General features: G+C 49.1%; 1 protein-coding gene across 2 annotated transcripts; it reads right to left on the bottom strand.

The window, feature by feature from the left end:
• Nucleotides 1–1199: 1199 nt before the first annotated feature.
• CLDN18 (claudin 18) lies at nt 1200–19699 on the bottom strand. Of its 2 annotated transcripts, none has more exons than XM_032120296.1 (5): nt 19480–19699; nt 5980–6144; nt 4370–4475; nt 3925–4035; nt 1200–3090 (listed from the first exon to the last, which is right to left on the bottom strand). In XM_032120296.1, exons 1-5 carry the CDS (start codon nt 19697–19699, stop codon nt 2913–2915), a joined length of 780 nt encoding a protein of 259 aa, XP_031976187.1. In that variant the 3' UTR covers nt 1200–2912. The 2 variants fall into 2 exon arrangements, with proteins under 2 accessions (XP_031976187.1, XP_031976186.1); XM_032120295.1 differs by lacking the exon at nt 19480–19699 and adding an exon at nt 11334–11674.
• Nucleotides 19700–22086: the final 2387 nt, after the last annotated feature.

Below are 22086 nucleotides of genomic sequence, written 5' to 3'. Positions count from 1 at the left end.
CTCCCAGCAGAGCTGCTCCATCCCTCTGCTCATCCTGGAGCATCCTCTGGGCTCTCTCCAGCAGCTCCATGTCCAAATCCCGAGTTCTCTCTGCAGCAGGAGCTGCAGTTCCGTGGCTGTGGATGCAGATTCTCCCAGTGCTGTCATTCCCAACAATGATGTGCACCACCCTCCATGGTGCCCAGCACGAGATAAGGTCCCTTAGGGCCACAAACACAGGAGCAGCTGCGACACCAAGTGTAGTTACGCCACAACCAGGCTCATAAATAAATTATTCTCTGCTCCAGAATGGGATTTCTTTTCAGTGGAGTTCACTGCATTAAAATGTTTCAGCCTGTGTGTTTTCGGTCAGGGCAAGGAAATGAAAACTGATGCTGGAAGATTAGGAGCTCAGCGAGGGCAGGAATTCCCGGATACAGCTCTCTCTCTCAGCTCCCCATAACGCTCCTGCCCCTAATCTTGTCATCTACACGCCTGCACACATCAAAGTGTGACCGAGAGATAGCCGGCTCGGAGACTTTGTCACAGCATTTGTGTAGCAGAAAAATAAAATGTAACTTTCAAAGCTGTTTCCTCGGGAATTTTTTCAGTTCTGACTCAGTGGTAAACGTGCATTTCGAATTTTTCTGGGCGTTTTCCTGCCTTTTGCATTCCCCTGTGTACCTTTCCCTCAGCACCACTTAGGGGTTTCCTATCTAAATTAAACATTCCTGGGCTTTTCAGCCCCTTTCCAGTGGAGGCTGAGAACATACCCGCAATTTTTCTGCCCTCCTAAGAACAATGAAGTGTTTAGAAGTGTTTAATATCTACTCTGAAACTTGCTGCACTCTACTCCTCAGCAAGATCAGGGTCTCTGACTTCATCACGTCACTGATTTGGGGTCCCCCAATAATTATTAACCTGATTTTCTGGTGTTTTCTCTCATCATGTGACTCGTTATATCTTACTAAGAAAATAAAACACCCAAATCTTTTCTTTTTTCCCTCAATGTCCCAGCTGTGTCCATACTCCTTCCAAGAACACGCAGAACACAAGCTGGGGGGACTTTGGCCAAGCAGGAAGGTTGGAGCTGTTGATTTTTTCAAAAAGACAACAACTGGAAACTGTGATTCTGGTTTTAAGACTTTCTCTTAATATTCATGTAAAAAAAAGAAAACAACAACCAACAAAACAAACAAGCAAAAAAAAAAAAAAAAAAAAATCCAGCAGGCAAAAAAAAGGCAGAAAATCTAAGTTTATACTGAGACATACAAACCATGGAAAAGAGTAACAACCTTTTTAAAATAGAACAGGATCTACCTCTGCAAAATAAATTCTTTTCCTTTAAAAACAAGTCCTTAAAGCGAGTCCTTTGCCCGAACAAAAGGGAGGGTCAGCACTGACATCCTGCAGGGATTTCTCCCAGGTGGCCAACATCCAGCCCGAGCTGCTGTTGGCTGCAAGATCTTCCCACCCCTCTGCATGGTGGCTGTTTCCTCCAGCCACCTGCCAGGTGTTCCCTCGTCCTCTTGCTGACCTTCCCCAGGATCTCCTGGGCCTTTGTTGCTGGGGATTTGGCTCCATGTGGTGGTTATGGAGAGCTGGAGGTTATGGAAAGCTGAGGGCTGTGGAGCGGTGATGGGCATGGGGAGGTGGGGGATGCAGTTTGTGCTCACTGGGAGCACAGCCTGCCCCCTCTAATCCTAGGAGCCACCAGAGATGCCAGCTGGGCTGGTGGTAACTTGACCTTCTGAAGGGCCAACTCTGCAGAAATGTTCAGCTGTAGATTCGGATCCCTCCAGGGTATCAAACACTCAGGGAACACCAGCATTTCACCAAAACAATTTTGCCTGAATTGAACTCCTGCAGAGAACTTGTAATCCTGAGGAGTGGTGCTCAAGCCCACTGCAGATGCCGTTAAAATGGTTATTTTGGAGGGTCTGGACCCCTTTTTTATCTCTGATTTATCCCTTTTTTTCTATTCATAGGCATTGCCTCGAGCTTTTTTAGGATGTGCTCTGGAGCCAGGTGGGAGGACCTGCTAAGAGCTCACAGCTCTCTCTTCCCACAAAAGTTCTGACATCTCTCCCCCCTTCAAATAAACTTCCTCTCTGATGGATTGGCTGCAGGAGGCAACGTCCCACAATGGAGTTAATCTTCCCATCACTGGGGGGGAGAATTACCCCAGGGAAGTCCTGATGTCAGTGTGGAGTTACACATCTAATTCTCCCTGGGATTCCTGCTCCAAAGGTAACTCTAATTAATTCTAAATGAGAAATTCTCCTGGCTCCATTAAAGATGACATCTGCGGGAACACCGGTGGCACACGGAGGTTGGCAGCTATTAGGGCAGGAATAACAATGGATTATGCACATTCCCTGGAGAGATCCGAAGAAATAAATACACTTTGCTATCACAGGCTCCAGCAAATGTCTAAGTAACAGAAATCAGATTAAATATCAGAGCAGATCAGCGTTGGAGTACAACCAGCAAAGCAAAGGTGGGACTGGGTAGAGAAGTCAGCAGGGAGGACAATACCCTGACCACAGGCTCTGCTTGCTTTGGGCACAGCCAAGGGGACACAACTGAATTAACTTCAAATACACAGTGATTATCAAAGGGGAGTTTTCACCATTTGAGCAATTAGGAAAGGGCACAAGGCACTGCTCCTGGATATCAGTTTATACAGAAAATAGGAGCAAAATGTTCTACTCTGAGAGCACCACAAGGCGATACTTTGGTCACAGACCTGCTGGTGCTGTTAATACTAACGGGCAGTCGAGTAAAACTGATGTTCACAACAAAGATGCAACCTCAGAGTAGAGAAAACCTGCTAGAAAACACAATCCTATTTACAGACTGCTTGGCTTGCTGCACTTTTTGCTTGTGAAGTTAAAAGTATCTGCTAGCACAACTCAAGGCCAGAAGGTCTGCTAGACGTAGTCGTATTTCGAAGGGTATGAGCGTCTCCCATCCTCACTTCGAGGAGTTTCTTCATATCCTGCGCCCTTTCTGGTCTTCGGGTCAGCTTCATACCCAGAGCCAACCTTGTAGGGCCCCGTCCTGTAGGAGATGTTCCGGCCAGAGGCGTTGTAGGACACGGCTTTGTAGCTGGAAGAGACACAAGAGGAACATCAGCCTCTGGAGGGGCTGTGACTGCCCAACGTGGTGCCCTGTGCTCATGGTGGGTTTGAGGGAACTTCGTGCTGTGTCATCACCTGGAGGCACTCAGAGAGCTCAGCCCACCATCCATGGACAGGCTGCAAGTCCCGTTCTTTCGTAAACTTATACTTTTTTTCACTTGAGTAAATCCTTTGTGGAGTGATGGACTCAACTGCAATAACCAGCTGTGTCAGGGTACAAGTTCCTAGGGATGTTACACCATTCCTGGAAGTGTTCCAGGCCAGGCCGGACAAGGCTTGGAGCTACCCGGTCTATGGAAGGTGTCCCTGCACATGGCAGGGGTGGAATGAGATGGTTTTTAAGGTCCCTCCCAACCCAAAGAGCTCTGGAATTCTATTATTCCATGTAAATCATGGCTCAGCTGATGCAATCTACCCCTGCTAATGATCTGCTGTGCAATTCATGGGCCTGAATCCACCAGCACAGTGCAAATGTCACATTTTGAGGTCAGTTCTCATGCCCTCTCCATTCGTGTGTGAGTCACAGGGTGAGGGAGGGGAAATGCTCACTTTGGACCCACAGAGGGCAACTCAGTAATCACGGACTTCATGTAGTGGTGGCCTTGGCAGTGCTGAATCAATGGCTGGACTCTGATCTTAAAGGTCTTTTCCAACCTGAAGGACTCATGATGATGGGAACATCATCATGAGAACTGTCATGACGGGGGTGTTACACATCCACACATCCTGGGCCAGCTGTGGGACATGTGGACAGCCCAGGTTTTCTGCAATGCCTTCTCACAGCTACCCCAGCTCAGCTTACCGGGATTCTTCTGGGATGAGCCCTTTGCAAGCAAGGCACATCATGATGCCTCCCACGAGGGCCAGGCCCCCTGCCACCCATCCGACAAAGAGGGCTGAGCCAAAGGTGTACCTGCAAAACAGGCACGGCTGGTTAGGGTGTGACAGCTCCTGTCTGCTGCTGCCGAGACACACTGAACATTAGCATCCCCCCTCTGGCCCTACAGCTGCACCCAGAAGTCCCCCTGTGGTCTGAACCCCAAAGGCCTCCCAAGCTCATTCTTGAGCTTCAAGGACAGAGACATCCCAGCCTATTTGCTTATCTCCAGCCCAGACAAGAGGGTCTTTCTGCCAAGAATAATCTTCCAAGTCCTGCAACCATCCCAATATACTCCCAGAGTTTTCCAATCCTTCAGCCCTGAGGGAGATTTCCACCATGGAGCACCCAGAGCCAGCTGAGCACCCACCTGTTCTGGACGTTCTGCATTCCCTGGAACATGTTAGTGGTGGACATCCAGAAGTTTGTGACCAGCATGTTGGCAAACACGGACACTCCAGTGATGGCACACAGGCCTGAGATGGGACAGAAGGACAGATCGAGTGGCACAAAGTGCAAGAAGTCACCTGGAGCCTCAGGGAAGCACCTCACAGCTCTGGAAAGTTGGGTGAGACACTGCTGTGTTGTGGCCTTCAGCACAAAGGGGCACCCACAATGTGTTACACCTTTCTTATAGGTTTTTCTTGCATTTACAATCCAACATCAGGAATCAATGTCACACAATAAAATCCCAAGCCAGACCAGCATACAGGAACCTTTCTCCTGGTGTGTTCTGTCACACGAATGAGTTTAACAGACAGATCATTGTACAAAATACCCAGTAGTTCATTTTAAACGTTTGTTTTACAGTGAGAAACATGAACAAAAGATTCCCTGCCAGTATTTTTTTAATGGGAGAACACACTCTGTCACGTGAAAGAGGAGATGTCTCCGGTTCACAGCCTGTTCATCACCAGATGCGGAAGGCCAGCCCCAGGAGGTGGGAAGTTCTTCCATTCATCCAAACAGGGGATGTCTGGGATGGCCGTCCCTGACAACCCTGGCACCAACACCAACCTTTGGTTTTCCTCGGCAGAGGAATTCACAGAACACTTGAACATGGAATCACAGGTTTGGGTTGGAAGGGACCTTAAAGACCAAGGATAAATAGGAGCTGGGATGTCCAGAAGAGCTGAAGTCCAGAACTTTTGGCAAAAAGCCCTCACATGACACTTTTGTTTTGTTTTTCCTTCCACAGTATCCAAGGCCAGGTTGGATGGGGCTTAGAGCCCTGGTCCAGTGGAAGGTGTCCCTGCCCATGGCATGAGGTGGAACTGGATGACTTTTAAGGTCCTTCCAACCCAACCCATTCCATGATTCCATGATTCTAAAATGATAGATGTGAAATACGAAATTAAAGCTGTGTGGCAGAAGGTGGTTTCCTCTTTGCAGCTTGTACTTTTGAAGTTGTGTTGAGTGTCTCATAGCCCAACAAAAGTTAAGCGGTGAGATTTGACGGGTTTTAAATAGGGACGTTCTCCTTCCCTTTGTTAGGATATAGATTTCATTTGATTCTTATCTCCAAAATAATGTAGGAAAACACCACAACAAAGTGATGTATTAAGCATTTGCAGTTTGGAGGGAGCTGGGCATTCCTGCAGCCTTGTAGCCCGGTATTTAAAACTTACAACCCTGGGAATCTTCCTAAAATTATTATGGATAAAGCCTGAAACTGGTAAAAAATATTCTGTATAAATAAAGGCTATGATAATACACAACAACAACATATATAAAACAAGAGATATATTTCCTTTTCCATCCGTGGGATCTGTTTTCAGCCTTCCATGTTCTGCCCAAACAAACTTCTGGTTTCCAGAGATTTTTTTTATTCCCTAATCAGAGGTAAAAACCACTTGATCCCAAGAGATCAGGTTGGAGGACAATGCCAATAACTTCAGAAATGCACCGAGACTTGCCCAGTCCTTGATTCCAGGGAAATGCAAACCCTACTACATGGAAGACACGACAGTTCCCACTTACCAGCAACGATGAACATGATGCCAGAGGTCAGGGTCATGTTGGCTTTGGCAGTATCCTCCATGCTCCCAATCCGGATGCATTTCAGGGCAAAAATGCACACAAAGAGGCCGAGGATTCCCAGGACGATCCCCACGATCATGAGGGCCCTCACAGCCTGGAACATCGCTGCAAAACAAACAGCAAGAGGCTCGCTGAGTGGCTGAAATGGGATTTGTCAGAGTCTGGGGGACTTTCAAAGATTGCCTCTGTCTGAAAATAGAAATATTAAAGAAGAAACCCTTGGAAAATGGGAACTGGCTCTACTCTGTATTATCGAGGACACCTCTGGAAGTGCGGCTGTTTGACTTAACTTCCCAAAGAGTTTGGTGGTTTAGGCAGCATTTTTTCCGAAATGTTCATTAGTACTAGTCGTGAAATTCATGGAGAAGAGTTAGTGAGGAGCTGGGATACGCACGGATTGTTCCAGAACCACAGTGGTTGAGAAAGGGCTCTTCTTTCCCCCCCAGTCAGCAATGGGCAGACAGTTTCACCCAGCTATCTGGGATATTTCCAACTACTGCATGACTAAAAAATGCAGTTCTGTATGTTCCTGCTTCCCAGGAAAGCACATGGAAAAGAGCAAAAATCACCTTGAGAAACATTACACGGAGAGCAGGAGAGAGCATCAAAGCTCTGGTAATCATCTCCCTCACCATATCCTTCCCAGGGTCATTTGGAACATCAGTCCTGGATAGATCTGTCCATGTTCATGAGAAAAACATCCAAATACTCTCATCCTGAATTTGTTCAGCAGCATGTCATGAGCTGGGAATGCTGGTGCGTCATGCCCATGGGAACTGAGGCCTGAAGGAGGCAAAAGCCCTCCAGACTCCTCTTGGCTGGATGTAGTGGTTTGGTCCAAAATACTCATTACTGTTTATCTGCTGTGAGATAAGAATTAGGAGAAATGCAAAACAGGCACCAAACTTGAAAGAATAAAAGAAGTTTATTAACAGACCTAAAAGGAGAAAAAAAAATTATACCGCCTTCAGAACTCTCCTCCTCCCCCCACCTTCCTCCCTTCTCCCACTGACAATGTGAAAAGAGAACCCTTAAGATGTTCAGTCTGTTTACCACTTCCATAATAACCTTGTTCAGTCCATTTAGAAAGAGAAGTCTCTTCTTGCTCGTGCTATGAAAACAGTATCACAACGAGACAGCCGCCCACTTCCAAATATTGTTCAGTCCATTTAGGAAGAGGAGTCTCTCTGCCTGCGTGTGAGTCCTTTCCCCCGACTTGCAGCTTTTCCCGCAACTGCTTTCGAGGGTCCACTCTTGAAGTTTTTTGGGGTACAATTTTAAGGTTGAGCCGTTCAGAAACAAAAACAGAGGCCCTTCTCCTTCCCTGGGAGCAAAGGGTCTTCATCATCTTCATCGTTAGGACTATCTCTGGGAGCATCTCTAGGAACTGAGGTTTTCTCCTTTCCCATCTGGAGCAAAAGTCCTCATCTGGTTCATCTCTATGGACTGAGGTTTTCTCCTTTCCCGTTTGGAGCCAAAGTCCTCATCTGGTTCATCTCTCCCTGTCCAAACTTCTCATGAAATTACAGCTGCGTCAGCATCTGCCTATCTCAGCGCAGGTGCTTTTGCTTACGAGTTGAACACTCCACCCCCCATATCTTCATGAAATTACAGCAGGATACTCTGATATATCATAGCTTCACAACAGAATTTCAGCTTTAAGCATCTCCTCTCTCTCTTCCCTCAGGTTTTCAGCTCTTCACAGCAATAAAAGGGTTACTCTCACCTCGGCCTTGCAGCTTTGCAGCTGGAATGTTGAATTTTTCTTATCGCAGTGGAGAGGGGGGAGAGCCGAGCCGCTCCGGCTGCCCACGGCAAGGCAGTGGGGGGGGTTCCATGGCTGGAACAGGTCCATGGCTTCAGGACGGCCGTGGCCCGGCCCGGCCTGGCCCAAGCAGGGCCTGGCCGGGCCCGCTGGCCCCCACACGGGGCCCGCAGCCACCTGTCCCAGCGCCGGAAACGAGAGAGAGCTTGGAGGGGGAGTTTGCCTATTCTTAAATGTGGATCACAGAGGTGATCACAACTTTAAGTGGCTTAGAGAATTGTCCATATCCAAACTGGCCAGCTGATAGGTTCTATCAGTTCCCAGAGGAAACTGTAAGCACCCCTTAGCAAGGACGTCCCTTCCGGGACTATGCTTGCTAACCTATGACACTGGAGTAGAAAAGTAGAAGGAAAAGTAAAGAGAAACTTGCACCTTTAAAACTGGAGAAGTGGTGGGGAAAATAGTACTTGAATACCAAGGTGATTCTCTAATAGGTGGCACATATCCCATCTTTCTCCAGGCTCTTCCCCTCCCCACCTGTGCACGAGACCCTGGCAGAGACAGGAAGGCGGCAGAGCCCTGGAGCGGGTGCTGGGAGGTATTTCAAGGGCTGTTGGGGTTTGGCTGGGACACTTTGCAGCCTCTCCTCGCCCTGCTGCCACTCCCACAGCCCTGGGTCTGGCTTTGGTGCTCCCCTCATATGATTGCCTCTCTTCAGGGAAGAGAAAGTGGGCTCGCGATGGAGTGAAACGGGTGGAAACCGCATTCCACAGCCCCAGGGACTTCTCTGCCCTGTCTGTCACCCCTTTTCTGGGTGACCATGGTGCTCAAGGGCGCAGGAGAGCACAGAGCCCCTGCTGGCCTTGCACTGGTTGGGAGGAGGGTTTGTAAACCCTTCCCAGGAGGGTGCTGGGTGCCTGGGTGGCTCTCCTGGCCTGTGGGGTGTCGGGAAGCCAAGCAGAACCTCACTGGCACCGCGACGCACAAGGAAGCGGGCGGGCTGCCATTGCACAGGCTGGGAATACACCACCTTCTGCCGCCCGGCAGTCCCACCGCCTGAGCTCTTATGACTCAATTTGCCCTTATCAGCTGATAAGGAGCGCTAACGAGCTGGGGGTTTTCAATCTCCCATTCATCAGCCCCCAGGTAGGAGCTCATTAGTTATGCTCCATCAGGGAATGGCGGATACGCCTTATCAGCCCTCAGAGGTTGTTCCGCAGCACCTGATGGGAAGCGGAAAGAGGAGGAAATCTCAATCCTCCTTTGTCTTTGCAACCACCAAAGTTTCTTTGCAAACGCTTTTGTTTCCGGGCAGGCAGGAGAGGCTGATAGTCCAAGACTATGGATCGTGATGGAAGCTCCTTGTCCCCAAGACAGTACTTCATTCCTCAGCGTTTCCTGCACATTCCTGGGTGTCACCACTGGCATGTTTTCAACCCATCGAGCAGTGACCCCAGACAAAGATCCCACAGAGAGTTTGTTGGCTCCCAGGAGAGGTGTTCCAGTGCCTTGGGTGCTCATGGAAGGACACAACAGTCAGACCAAGCCAAACAGCCAAGTGAATCTCCATTGAAAGGAGCCGTTGGAAAGGGGAGGAAGATGAACGTAGCAGGACGTGACAGAAAAAATGCCAGATAATCATCGGCAGCCGTTCCTGCCTCCATGAGACTGAGTTATGCACCATCTCCACTAAGGGATGGAAAGGAGAAGGAAGTCCTCCCAGGCCTGCTGTGGCATGAAGACCTCTCCACCTGGCTCACGGGACTTGACGTGGGAGCTGTTTGGAAAGGCAGCACTGCTGTTTCAAGGGAATTTTGGCATCCATTGAAAGGCCTCTGAAAAGAGCTGCTTTCTGAAGGTGAATGACCTCTGCTTGGAGGAAGGAGTGGAAGGGCTTAGACAAACAAGGGGGAAGACTGAGGAAAAACGGTATCAGGAAGCAAACAGCCCTGGAGTTACAAACCTGCCTTTGGCACACACCTTTTGCACGAGGGAGGATAACTTGGCTTCCCTTCAAGGGCTGGTGTTCCATAACAAGGGAATAGCAAAAGCACCAACAGAAATAGCTTCTCCACCAAAATAAATGCCAGTGATGTGAAACCACAGCCAGCATCCCTGTTTTCCAGAGGTAAGGGAAACTGGATAGCTGTCTTTGTCCCCAGTGTGAGTGCTGAGAGGTGAGTGAGGTAAAGCAACTTCAAGTCATTTAAATGACCATCACCTGCATTTCTGTTGCTAATACACAATAAAAAGGTGAAATCTGACTTTATGGCCAGTAATGATTGATGGGATAAAGAAATTTTAGGGACATTAAGTAAATTTCAGCAAGGACATTTTTTCTATATGTTTGAGGGAATTAATCAATTAAATGGATTCATAAAGATAACTCTGACAGAAATTGTCTGTGACTGCTTTGCACATTTCTTTATTGCCATATTACTTAATAATAACTGAGGAAGTAAAACCTTGATTGGGATAAATTGACATCAAAATGATGGTTCCCATTTCCTCATGGCTCATTTAAAACACTATCACCTGTACACAGCATGATGAGGAGACACAGTGGTCAACATTTTGTAGAGATAGTAGGATAAATCTAATCTTTAGTCTTTAAAATAAATATTCCCACGGGAGAAGTGACTCTAAATCCCAGATTTGTTCTTCCAAATGGGAAAGGATCCACCTGGTGATCCTGAAGCTGGGTACACAGAGACACATTTATTCCATGGCACCCCTTGGAGAGTCACAGGTCCTCAGCAAAGCTTGAGGGCATCCCTGAGGATGGCATCCCTGAAGGCACAGGGCTGGAACCCACATCACGCTCGGATCACCAGCTGCAAAAGGCCTGTGCACAGCAGTGCTTGCTTGGACCTTTCTGTGATCGTGTACCAGAAGTGAGAAACGCTCCCAGGGCCAAATTTGCTGCTGCGCTGGAAGCACTGGAACACCCTCACATGCAGTGGGGTGGGAACAACAGCTCTTTTGGGAAAATTAGCGAGCAAACGGGACAGCAATACCCCTCTGCACTCCGCTTCTGTAGGCACTAAGTCTGCCCAGGTGATGGGGAGTGACTGAACACACCTTTCCCCTTCTCACCCTTCCTACCCACGCCTCTCACAGTCATATTTCTCCAGTTCCAGTTCTCTCTTTGGAAAAACAGTACATTTCCATTCTTTCCGTCATCCTATAACACTGCACAATTGCATACAGCCTTCTTTCTTGTGTTTCCATTCCAAGGGGGGTTAAACACCCTGGCTCTCCTCACCTCAGTGGAACTGTGCTGATTTATGCCAGCAATGGTGCTGAACCCTTGGTGCTCACCCAGAGATCCCCCACACATGCTCCAGGTTGTAACCCCCACCAATAACCCCCACCACAAAAATAATTTTGGCAACGAATACGCTCCTATGTTTATGCTCATACACTGGAAATGTTATTCTTCACAAAGTGCCTTAAGTACCTGCTCCTCCTTTCAGATGAAAACTCTGCAGGTCACCCAGGAGAGCCCCTGGTGCATTTTTGCCCCTACCTGGCAGCCCAAGGATGGTGAAATACGGCCGACACTCCGTGAAGCCGGAGCTCTGCCGCACGCAGCTCCTCCACAGCCCCTGGTACTGGAACACGGCCGTGACCGGGTTGTCATACAGATCCTGCGTGCTCCACGTGTCCATGGCCGTGGCCATGATGCTCCCCGCAATGCCCAGCGACGACACAAGAAACCCCATCACCTGGCAGAGCGTGGTGGACATGGTGTGTCCCTGGAGAGCAGAGGTGACACGGCCCCGAGGGAGCCGCAGCCCTAATGGAGCACCGGAGTCCTCTTGCCTGAGCCACCACAAGTGCAGCTGCTCTTATCAGATGCTTTCCATTGAGCGCTGTTTGCTCAAAGTGTTTTTGCAAGATAGACCAGTTTCACTCTCGCTGCGGGGGAGGTTTGTGCCGGCAGGGCTGGAGATAGGAGCTTTTGTCCTTTAGAAGTGCTTGTCCTTCCACGTTTAAGCAGCCACGCTCTGCCGAGTGTTGGGCAACCCACTTGGGGCTTGGCCAGCCCCCTGAAACCCTTTGCTGCCCTTTGGGCCTCTCCTGCCTGCTTGGCACGGGGCACAGACCATGTCGCCAGGGGAATCCAGCACGTGGCCCTGGCCACCACCTCGCCATCGCTCTGCTTATGCCACCAGACAATCTGTCCCCCGTGGAGGTGTCCGCACAAGAGGCACAATGAGAGACAGGACCCTGTCAGAGGATGTGAGGCCACCAGCCCAGCCCAGGGATGCGGCCACTCCTTGCAGTGCCCTCAGGCATCATTGAGCTTCCACTGGATGCTCACCATGGTACAACCCAGGGCAGCAAGCCAAGAGCCCCAAACTGATCCAGCAAAGCTCCTCCAGTGCTGTTCTCCACTTGCCCACATCCCCACTGCTGTCACGAGGACACACTGACACCCGTGTGGGAGGGAGGAGAGCGCAGGGACCACCAGGAAATGGCCTTTGTGGGGGTGCTTGTCCATATTGACTGGAGGGATGGTCCTGGGAAAGGGATGGGGGATGTAAAAAATGGGAAATTCACAGTGGAGAGGTGCTGGTGGGGGCAATATAAATCCACTGTGCCGCTGTGCCAGTGGAGTCAGTGAGGTACAAGGACCTTCTGGATTTTACACTCATCCATTCTCATCCAGTATCCCTCTCCAACTGATTTACTTCAGCCCTGACCTAGAAACATGTTCCTACTTTAACCTGTCCATGCCACAGGCACCATCCACACCAGCACCTGGATGTGAAGCCATGTGAAAGCCACCAGGAAGAGAGGAGAGGCTGATTTGTGTCCATGGAGGAGCTACAACGGGGTTATTACACCCCGGATATTGCTCCTGCCTTCTGGAAAACAGCAACCCAGGACATGCCTTGGCTTGTGGGGCTGTGCTGGAGCAGCCAGAGCACAATTCCATGTCTCCTGGCAATCACAGTCCTCTTGAGTCAGGCACAAAATGTCTTTGCTTCCATCAGTTTTGTTCAAATGTCATCATTTTCACTCACTTTGGCAAGTTTACATCAGAGGAAGGGTCAGTTCTGACCTGCTTAAATTTGCCAGCAAAAATAATAAAGTGAAAAAAAAAACGTAGAAGGGAACCCTCAAGAACCAGTAGAGCTGCTCATCCTCTGTGAGGGACAGGGAATGCTGACTAAAATTCCTTATTTTGGATAAGGATTTGTGATAGATCAGGGTTGGAGAGGGCCTAGAAGCTGAGACAACAACTAGGGATGAGGAGGACCTGGAAAACAGAAGGACAAAAAGTCCTAAAATGTGGCCAGTTCTCATCCCTTGTGGTCCCACAGCCAGAATTGTGTCCCAGACTAGAAAATCCAGTTGCATCCAAGCCCTGATGCTCTTCAGCAGCTCTCCAGGATGACTCCTGTCCTTCCCACGCCCCAGGACATGCCTTCTTGTTTCTGGCCATCCAGTGGTAAGAGCCCATGTCCCTTTTTCTGGGCTGAACCTCTTCAGAATGTGTCAGAGGGAGCGCTATTCCTTTGAGACATAACCCCTTTTCCCAAGTGTGCAAATTCCCAAGTGTGTGCACCAGTGAAATGAACCAGTCTGTACTGGTCATAGCTCAAAATAACCCCTGGGGAGGAAAAAGGAAGGAAAGGGGGAGAATTAAAGGGGTGAACATGTTTTTTCCAGCTTTTTTTTTTCCCCAAGCACCTCTGCCACCTTTTAAATGATTGGTTTTTTCTGCTCAGTTGGACATCTGGGTTGCTGCAGGAACACCAGTGTTGGTGGCCCTTCCATCCCTATATCCACGTTTGCTTTGGTGGGAGAGGACACACCACTCCTTCCTCCAACCTGGCCGCTGGTTCCAGCCACGTGCAGCAGGAGCTGCTCTTCAAACCAGCAGGGACTTTTTCTTCTCTTTCTCCAGTATTTCACCCCCCAAGCTCTGCTTATCCCCCTGAGACACCTGTTGGAAAGAGGGCCATTCCTGGATGTGCCCCTGCCCAGTCCATCACCTCACTAAACTTTCCTTGGGAGTGGAATTTTCCCCCGTGGATGGAGACACTGTTTCTCATCACAGCTCTTACTCAGGGATATCAAAACCCCAGAGCAATGGTGGAGCAGTCAAAAAAAATCATCAAACTCTCCAGGTGGGCAGGAAAGTCCAGGAGAACCAGTCTGGCTTTGATCTGCAGGGCCAGGTGGAACCATGTCTCTAAAGAAGGTAAACCAACACAGGGTTGGACATTCCCCACTGAAGCCTCGTATGCTGTCCCCAAAAATGGAGCCGAGGAAGGAATTTTGGTGCTGATGGTCATGCTGCAATCCTCACTTAAGAGTTAAACACCCAGCCATGCTCAGCACTCCACACGTTGTCATCTTTGAAGAATTATTGTGGTTTGGGGGGATCTGTTTGCTCAGCCCTAAAAGTATTGGCTGAGGTGTCCTCCTGCCATGCCATTGCCATTTCTCCTGCTCTGACCAGAACCATACTTGGAAAGAGTGGGAATTCAAAGCTCCCACACCTTCCTCAGTGGATGCTTGAAGCAGAGTTCTGGAGACAAAACCCAAACTTGTTTCCTTCCCAGCCCTTCCCCAGCATATTTCCTTGGCCTTTCTCAAATATTCAGATTTTAAGATTATTTTTAATGGTTGTTTCTGAGCTGCCCGTGATAGGGAAAAATACATTCATCCCATTTTCTCAGATAACAGAAGATCCCCAGGGAGTTTCATCTGAACTGTTGGCTCAGAGCACAACCCAAGAAGGGGCTGGGTGAGAGGAAAGCTGTGGAGCGAGTCTGAGCATCTTCACCACAACCTGATGCTCATCTCCAGCCACCCCATGGAGATGACCACAGCCAGGGTTGGTTGAAGGATGGGAATCTCTCTCCAAGCAACCAGTGGTTGAATGCTCGGCCAGAGGCTTTCCCAATCCGCATGGAAATGCTGAGCTGTGTCTGAGGAGGGGGAATGACGAGGCTGCAGCTCACCAAGGAGCAGAGAACAGGGCTCCCACTGAGGATTGGGATAACTCCGGTGGTTTATCCAAACGAGGAAAAGAAGGGGGCTTTGTGACCACTCCCCTGTGCCTCTTTATTCCAGCTCATAGTTGCTTTATCTCTCCAGGCATTGACTCTGTGTTATCTCAAAACCGGTCCCTGGGCCCAGGCAGCTCCTGAATGTTATCGCCGCCTCTCCCACAAAAATCACCTCCAGCTCATGTTTGCTCTCAAATTTGCAAACACAGCTCACACCCTGCCAGCTGCTCACACCAGCCCAGCCTGCTCAGGCCCAGACTAAGCAAACCCACCCTTCTCTTCCTGCCCCTCCATAGTCAGGACCACCTCAGGCTCCAGGAGTGTGTGGCCTGCAATGAGAAGGGCTCAATGGCCTTTCTGGAATTCAGTGAGGGAAGTGGGTCGTGGAAGGACCCCATCCCAGCTCAGATCCACACTACTGGGTGGTCCAGGGGGTGCTCTGAGGTCCCTCAGCAGAGCATGAGGCTGTCCTTGCCTACATATCCATGAGCTGTAGCCCAGCCCCACATCTCCACAGCCTTGCTCCTCTTCTGGCCCTCATCCCAGATCCCTTAGGATTTTCTTTTCTTGTCTGTCATCCTTTCATGGTGTAAAGGCACAAAACAATAAATGTGACACACCCACCCAGCTCCCTGCCACCTGCTCCCACCCTGAGTGTCACTGGGGGTCCTGAGAACTCTCTAAAGGTCTCCTTTGGCCCTTTCCCCATCCCCACACCTCTCTCAGCTCTAGATGTGAGTGCAAATCCATCGGAGCCTCACATATGTCCTGGTAGGATACATCAAGTCTCCAGCCCACCTGGGCCACCTAAATCCTTCTGCACCCAAAATTTGACCTCAAAAGACTTTAAGCAGGTTACAGCTGTTACCTGCAGATGTTTCAAAATTTGGAGCTGACCTGGCTGGGTGAAAGGATTTCAAGCAGCAAACAGACCTTGAAAGAGGCTTTGCCATGGCCACCACTGGTAGAGGGTCATGACATGGCAATTAGCACTTCCCATCCTTACAAACTTCAGGCATAGAACAGTTCCAGGGAGCTTGGCCAGCGGCTGCCCTGTATCCAAAATCAGGTTATTTGCTATGGTTATGCCACAAAATTGTTGTGGGTTGTATAAAATGAAAGAAAACCTTGTCAGAGCATCGATATAGAAAGGAAAAATCCAGAGAAGCCAATGTTGATGCTTCCTAGACATGAAGTCTCCTTGGGAAACATCTACGCACTGCTGCTACCCTGCACCGGCCAAACTGAAATTTATGGAAAATCTGGGCAGTTGTGGTTGCATTCATGTGACCTCTTTTCCCTCTGAGCACTCTAAGAACATGGGCGTTTTTATCAGCTGGAGAAGTTGAACAGGCTGCTCTCAGACTATCAAAGTTTGCCATTGGAAAAGCAAGAATATTCTCCTGTTTCAAGCCACCACCCCTTTGGTCCACAGCAAAGAGATCTCTCAGCCCTTCTGAAGGGGTCAAAAGGGCTTTGGACCTGAGGGAGAAATGTTCTTGGAAAAATTGCTGGACACGTCTCCCTGCAAAGGTGTGGGGAAAAGACACCAGCACAGACACCAGGAAAATCAGTGCCCGTGCAATTGTAGCTGAGCAAAGTTGGGAGCAACTGCAAAATTCTGCCTTGAGCAGAATGCACCTCATGATCTCCACACAAGGTGAAACCACCAGCCTTGCCCAGCTCAGCTTCTGCTATTTATCACTTATGTGTGCTCAGTTTCCAACTGTGTCCTCCAGATCATCTCACGCCAAAGCAAGGAGCAAAAATAACAGGAGGAAGCAAAATCAGAACAAATATGTTCAGTCCTCCAGTGCCACATTTCACCAGAGAGCGACCGTTTATAGCCAGAGCCATAAACTGCCTGGGTTATTCCTCATTCCTATCTATTATCTTGATTTTTCCTCAATCTATTTGAAATTAAAGTTCCCAACTAAATTGAAGATAGATGATGGGCAAAACAAGTTTAATCTTTGCTGTGGGAGCGAGGGATTGAGGTGAAAAAAAACCTTGGAATCCAAAACTTCCTCGATGTGCTCAGGTCACCTCGCTGCTTTGCCTATTATTTTTATTCGCTCTGGCACTATTGTTCCCAATATAAATTGCCATTGTCAGGATAATAAATAGGGGTTGATAATGGAAATGCTGACAAACCATTAACTCTGGTGTAGTTCGTGAGGGGGGTTTCATGGAGATCACTTAAAATAAACATGGGGATGATGCATTTAAATAATATCTGAACAAATTAATAATAGGATTTTTAGCACCATTTCCCTCCCCCTCTGATTGGGGTATCACCTTTGCTGGTGGTGGGTGGGTAGAATTGCCCATAGGAGCAGCTGGATTCGGGAGATGGAGCCAATCCATAAAGCCCAGCAGTGGTCCCACTGGCTTTGCTCCGACTTCTCCGGAGACTGGAAGTGTCAGACAATCGATAACAGGAGGGGAAAACGGGAGCAGGGAGGGGGGCGACTACAATAGAACAAGCCCGCTTCATTAAAAAGAAAGGGAAAAATTCCAGCTCGTTCTGTAGGGCAGTGCTGATAGCACTGGTCGTGAAAAGGATCATTTGGGACAAAGCATATAAATATTCATATTCCCTCACACTGAGCCCACACCATCTCCCCGACACCGCTGAGAGTGAGGACGGCAACTTTGGGGGATTCAGGCCCCCACCACCTTTATTTTTTATGGTTGTCCTTTATTCCTTGGGCTCCTTTACATCCCTTTTTGTAGGTGACTGCAATCAACCTGGCAAACACAAGTGGAAACTCCGCTCTGAGAGTTTCATCAGAAACCCCAATATTTAGGATAGGATGCTCCATGGCTGGGAGGGATCCACAGAGCTTGTGGGATGGAGCTGAGGAATCATGGGAACACAGAATCCCGGGATGGTTTGGGTTGGAAGGGACTTTAAGGACCATCTTGTTCCACCCCCTGCTGTGGGCAGGGACATGGACATACCGATCTCCAGCAGCCCCTCTAAATGCAGGAAAATCCTGCTAATGCAGGAAATCCATCCCCTCACCATTCCCATTTTAGAATATTAATAACCTACCCAACAGACACCAGTCTGGAGGTTTTGGAATTGCAAAAAAACCATCCCTAGTTTTCTGCCTTTTTCTGTAGGGCTGAGGTCAGCGACAAAGGTATTTTGAAAGAACAAACCCCCCCAAATCTCAAGTATTCTGATTTCTTCAAAGATTAGAACAGTTCCCAGAGCTGAACACTTGAAAAGGTTAAATGCTCCTTCTGTAGAGTTACAATTTTTGCCATTTTAATTTTTTTTGAGCAGAGGAACTGAGGAAGAACTGCAAGAACTGGAAGAACTGCAGCGTATTGTGGAAACATCTCTGTGGGGAGGGTTTGCTTTTTACACCCCAATTTACTCCTCACATGGCAACTTTAATCTCTTTATAGAATCACTAAGGTTGGGAAAGACCCCTAAGATTGAGTCCAACCATTAACCCCGTGAGTTTTACCAACCTGTCCTGCCCTTTTCTCCCTGAGTTTTCCCTTGGTGAAGGTGCTCAGCTTTGCTGACTGAGAGAGCAGTGTGTGAATACCAGCCCTGCACAAACACCCTTCTTTGGATGTCATCCTTCAGCTGCATGCCCAGGCAGGATCAGGCTCATGTCCTTCTAGGAAAAGGTGCCTCTGTACCCAAGAGTCCAAGCAGGGACATTCCAAGCCACAGCTCCAGCAAGAGGACGATACTCAGGGACCTCCCTGGCACCTGCGTGGGGAAGCTGCAGCACGGCCAAAGCCAGCCACCAGTTGGGAATGAGGATCCAGAGAAGAGCAACACAAAAACACAGCTCAGAGGAGGAAACACCTCCCCAGATGACATCTGAGGCCGCAGCCGTGCTGGGTTATACTGGTTTGATTTGTGCCTTCTCTCGAGAGAAGCAATTTTTGTGCACAATGCCCCTTTCTGTGTGTTTTGGAAATGCCATTTTGCAGAAGTTCTGCAGTGATTTCCTGATATAATTGGCTTCTTCCCTCCATTCTGGCTGTATCAAAGCACAGAGGCCAGATGGGTATAAGAGTCTAAGTGCCTTTTTTCTCACTGTATTAAGGCTAGAAGAAACCCCAGATAATCCTGTTGTAACCTAATTGTTTGCACCCCGAGATACTCTGGGCACAACCAGGGCAGGAATGATTCCCGTGGCAGAAAAAACTGGAACCAAAGGAGAATTAAGGAGAAATCCAGCCTGGTGGTGTTAGCCCGAATAGAAATACAGTGAGCTGAACTGTGACATATCCTCTTAGGAAAGGATCTTCTCCAATGACAAGACTATTAGTGGATTCTGGTGGGAAGCCACACACAGCCACACAGCTGGGGCAGGGATCTGAACCAGAGCCACCCACGGCACAGGGGATAAACCTCCCCATGGAGCAGCCTGGACAATACCTCAGGAATCCGATGCATAATTAGTTGTAATGAGTTTTGCTGAACCTCAGCTTGGCCATGGGAGGGGGTTTGCCCTGAGGTATCTCCAAGGGGCCAGTTGTTCAAACAGGGTGAGCACCCGAGGTCCTTTCTGGCTGAAATTTGGGTTACCCACTGAAAGTCCCCCACTGCTCACACAGAGATTGTGTCACTCGCCCTCCCACCTCTTCCTTGGTGCCATCAGGCCCTACCTGGCAGCCCCAGGATGGTGAAGTAACCGCGGCATTCGGTGAAGCCGGAGCTCTCCCGCACACAGGTGCGCCAGAGGCCCTGGTAGTTGAAGACGGCCGTCACCGGGTTGTTGTACAGGTCCTGGGTGCTCCACTGGTCCATGCACGTGGACGCGATGATGCCTCCGATGCCCAGGGCGGACACCACGAAGCCCATGGACTGGCAGATTGTCACTGACATGGTGCCAGGCACGCTGGAGCCACGTTCTGGGCGCACACAAGCCTCCGCAAGCCAGGTCTGGGGCAGGCAGCCAGGGCACCAGGGACTTTTAGCTGGAGGCACTGCCTACGTCACGCCAGCAGCCAGGAGAGCTCTGGGTGCACCACGCAAACCTCCCCTTGCCTTTATCTGTTTCGGTGAGATAATTTCCTTGCTCGGTACCAAGAGCCATTTGTTCCACCTCGCTCTCTGTTTACCTTCTCCCTCCAGGCAGAGGTGCAGCTGGCACGGCCGGACGAGACCAGCGAGTCCCTCTGGAGAGCTTCCACAGAAACGCCAGGGAACTTCGGGAGACCAAGCACAGAGGGGCTTCAATCGGATGAAACATAAAAATTATGGAGAGCCTCATCCTTTCCTGGCAAGGATGATGCTTTTGAGCCAAGTGGAGATCGGATATTAGGAAAAATTCCTTCAAGGAAATGGTTGTCGTGTGTTGGAGCAGGAGGCCCAGAGGAGTGCGGAGTCTCCAGGTCTGGAGGGATTTAACAGATGTGTAGACGTGGCACTTGGGGACGTGATTGACCTGGGAGTGCTGAGGGAACAGTTGGGCTTGATGATCTTAGAGGGCTCTTCCAACCTAAATGATTCCATGATTTGTTAGCATGGCTCCCTCTGGCTCAACCAAAACATTTAAGCTGAGGTTGATGCCATGAAGATTTTTGCCTTTTCTTTTATACCCCTGTTATACCTTTTTACAACTTCTGTATTCTCAGTGCTTTTTCCCTACATTCTTGGCCTTGTTTGTCAAGCTGAGAGACTCAACATTTTAGAAGCTTCATAGCCAGGGATCAGTGTGCCCCAGACCCCAAGGTCCTCTCCAGAACACATTCTGTAAACCAAGATAGAACCATCCAGGGGAATGTTCCTTGGGGAGGGGGGCTCACTTGAGCCTCTCCTTGGGGAATCTTTGATAGATCTGCTAATTAGTAAAACCTATAATGTTATACCCAATGTTGGGGGTGGGGGGAACACACACACTCGGCGGGGTGCTTCTCCATGCATATGACCTGGACGTGTGCACCTAAGGATCCTTAAAATAAATACCAAGGTAAAATCCCTTTTCCCCTTCTAACCGTGTACGACTCTTGATTTTAAGACCAGGAAAAGGCATCAGGTTAATGTATCAAAGAGGGAAGCTTGTAGCAATGGGTGCTTGGGCAGACCTCGGGAAGGTTGGGCTGCGAGCCCATGGGAAAGGCAGCACTTTCTGAAGAGCGAAAGGTGTGAACCTAGAGTTTTTTGTGGGAGGACCAAAGGAAAAACCTAGACAAAACTGCATGTCCTCGTTTATTATTGTTTTATACCCATCATCCAAATAGGAATTTGGACTTTTTTCCATGGGCAAAGGACGATGGTGGGGCAGACCTGCTGTAAGACCAGAGCGCCCTAAGGGACCTGGCCTTATTGCAGAAGATGCCGTTGTAGGGTAATGTCTTGTGTGCCCATTCTGCTCCATCCCTCACCACTTTCTTCTTAGCCCAGTTCTCCAGAGGTACCAACCTGTTTGTGGTGGGAGAGGAGCAAGGAATGTGCAGGAGAAGAGGAGATGAGGAGCCATTTCAGCAGTGCCAGATACAGAGCGTATGGAGGGGTCAAGGAGAGACCTTCAGCAGAAGTGGAGCTCAGTGGGGTGACATTTAGGTGGTGGAAGTGGAAGGTCAGGAGGAAGCATGAAGGTGTGGACCTCTGTCACCTGGCTGAATTTACCCTTGCTCAAGGACCCTGAAGTCTCTCCCAGATGCTTGGCCTCCTCAATGCCTTGAGGACTTCCCCGTGAAGCTGCTTCTGAGGAAGAGCTCACCTGTTGTGGGAGCAAAATCTCCCAGGGATTATTTTTGTCTTGCACCTTTTTGAGAGAACCAAGAAAGGGAATGTGGGAAGTCACCCAGTCTGTTCCCATGTCCAAAGCAGAGCAGCTCTACTCACGAAGCTCCAAGGGAGATGTCACTCTCATTTAAGATTTTTTGTCCCAGAGCCTCAATTATCAATTCTGAAAATGTTGTGTCTAATACTGAAGTTTGTCATGAAATTAATGCCCAAAATTAAACACCAACCAGGGAAAAAGGCAACTCCAAACAGTCCTCAGGTTTAAATGGAATGCTAGCCCATTTTCCATTTTTTCCCCAAAAGAACAGGATTGGTGATTCATGTGCTTTCACAACCCACTCTCTCTCCCAGACTTTTTTGGGCCCAGTGACGCCCAGTGCTGGTGCCACACCTCACCTGCTCCATGTTGGGGCTGTTAATTGCTTTCAGTATCGGTCAACAGAACTTAATCACGGAAAGCTTTCCCAGTATCACGTAGCTAAATATAGAGCCTGAGTCCAGAGCACAAACACACTCCCTGC

This window comes from Corvus moneduloides, chromosome 10, assembly GCF_009650955.1.
Source record: "Corvus moneduloides isolate bCorMon1 chromosome 10, bCorMon1.pri, whole genome shotgun sequence".
In the NCBI taxonomy this organism is placed as follows: Eukaryota; Metazoa; Chordata; class Aves; order Passeriformes; family Corvidae; genus Corvus; species Corvus moneduloides.
The sequence above is the reverse complement of the archived record's forward strand: the minus strand, read 5'-3'. Positions and strand labels throughout refer to the sequence as shown.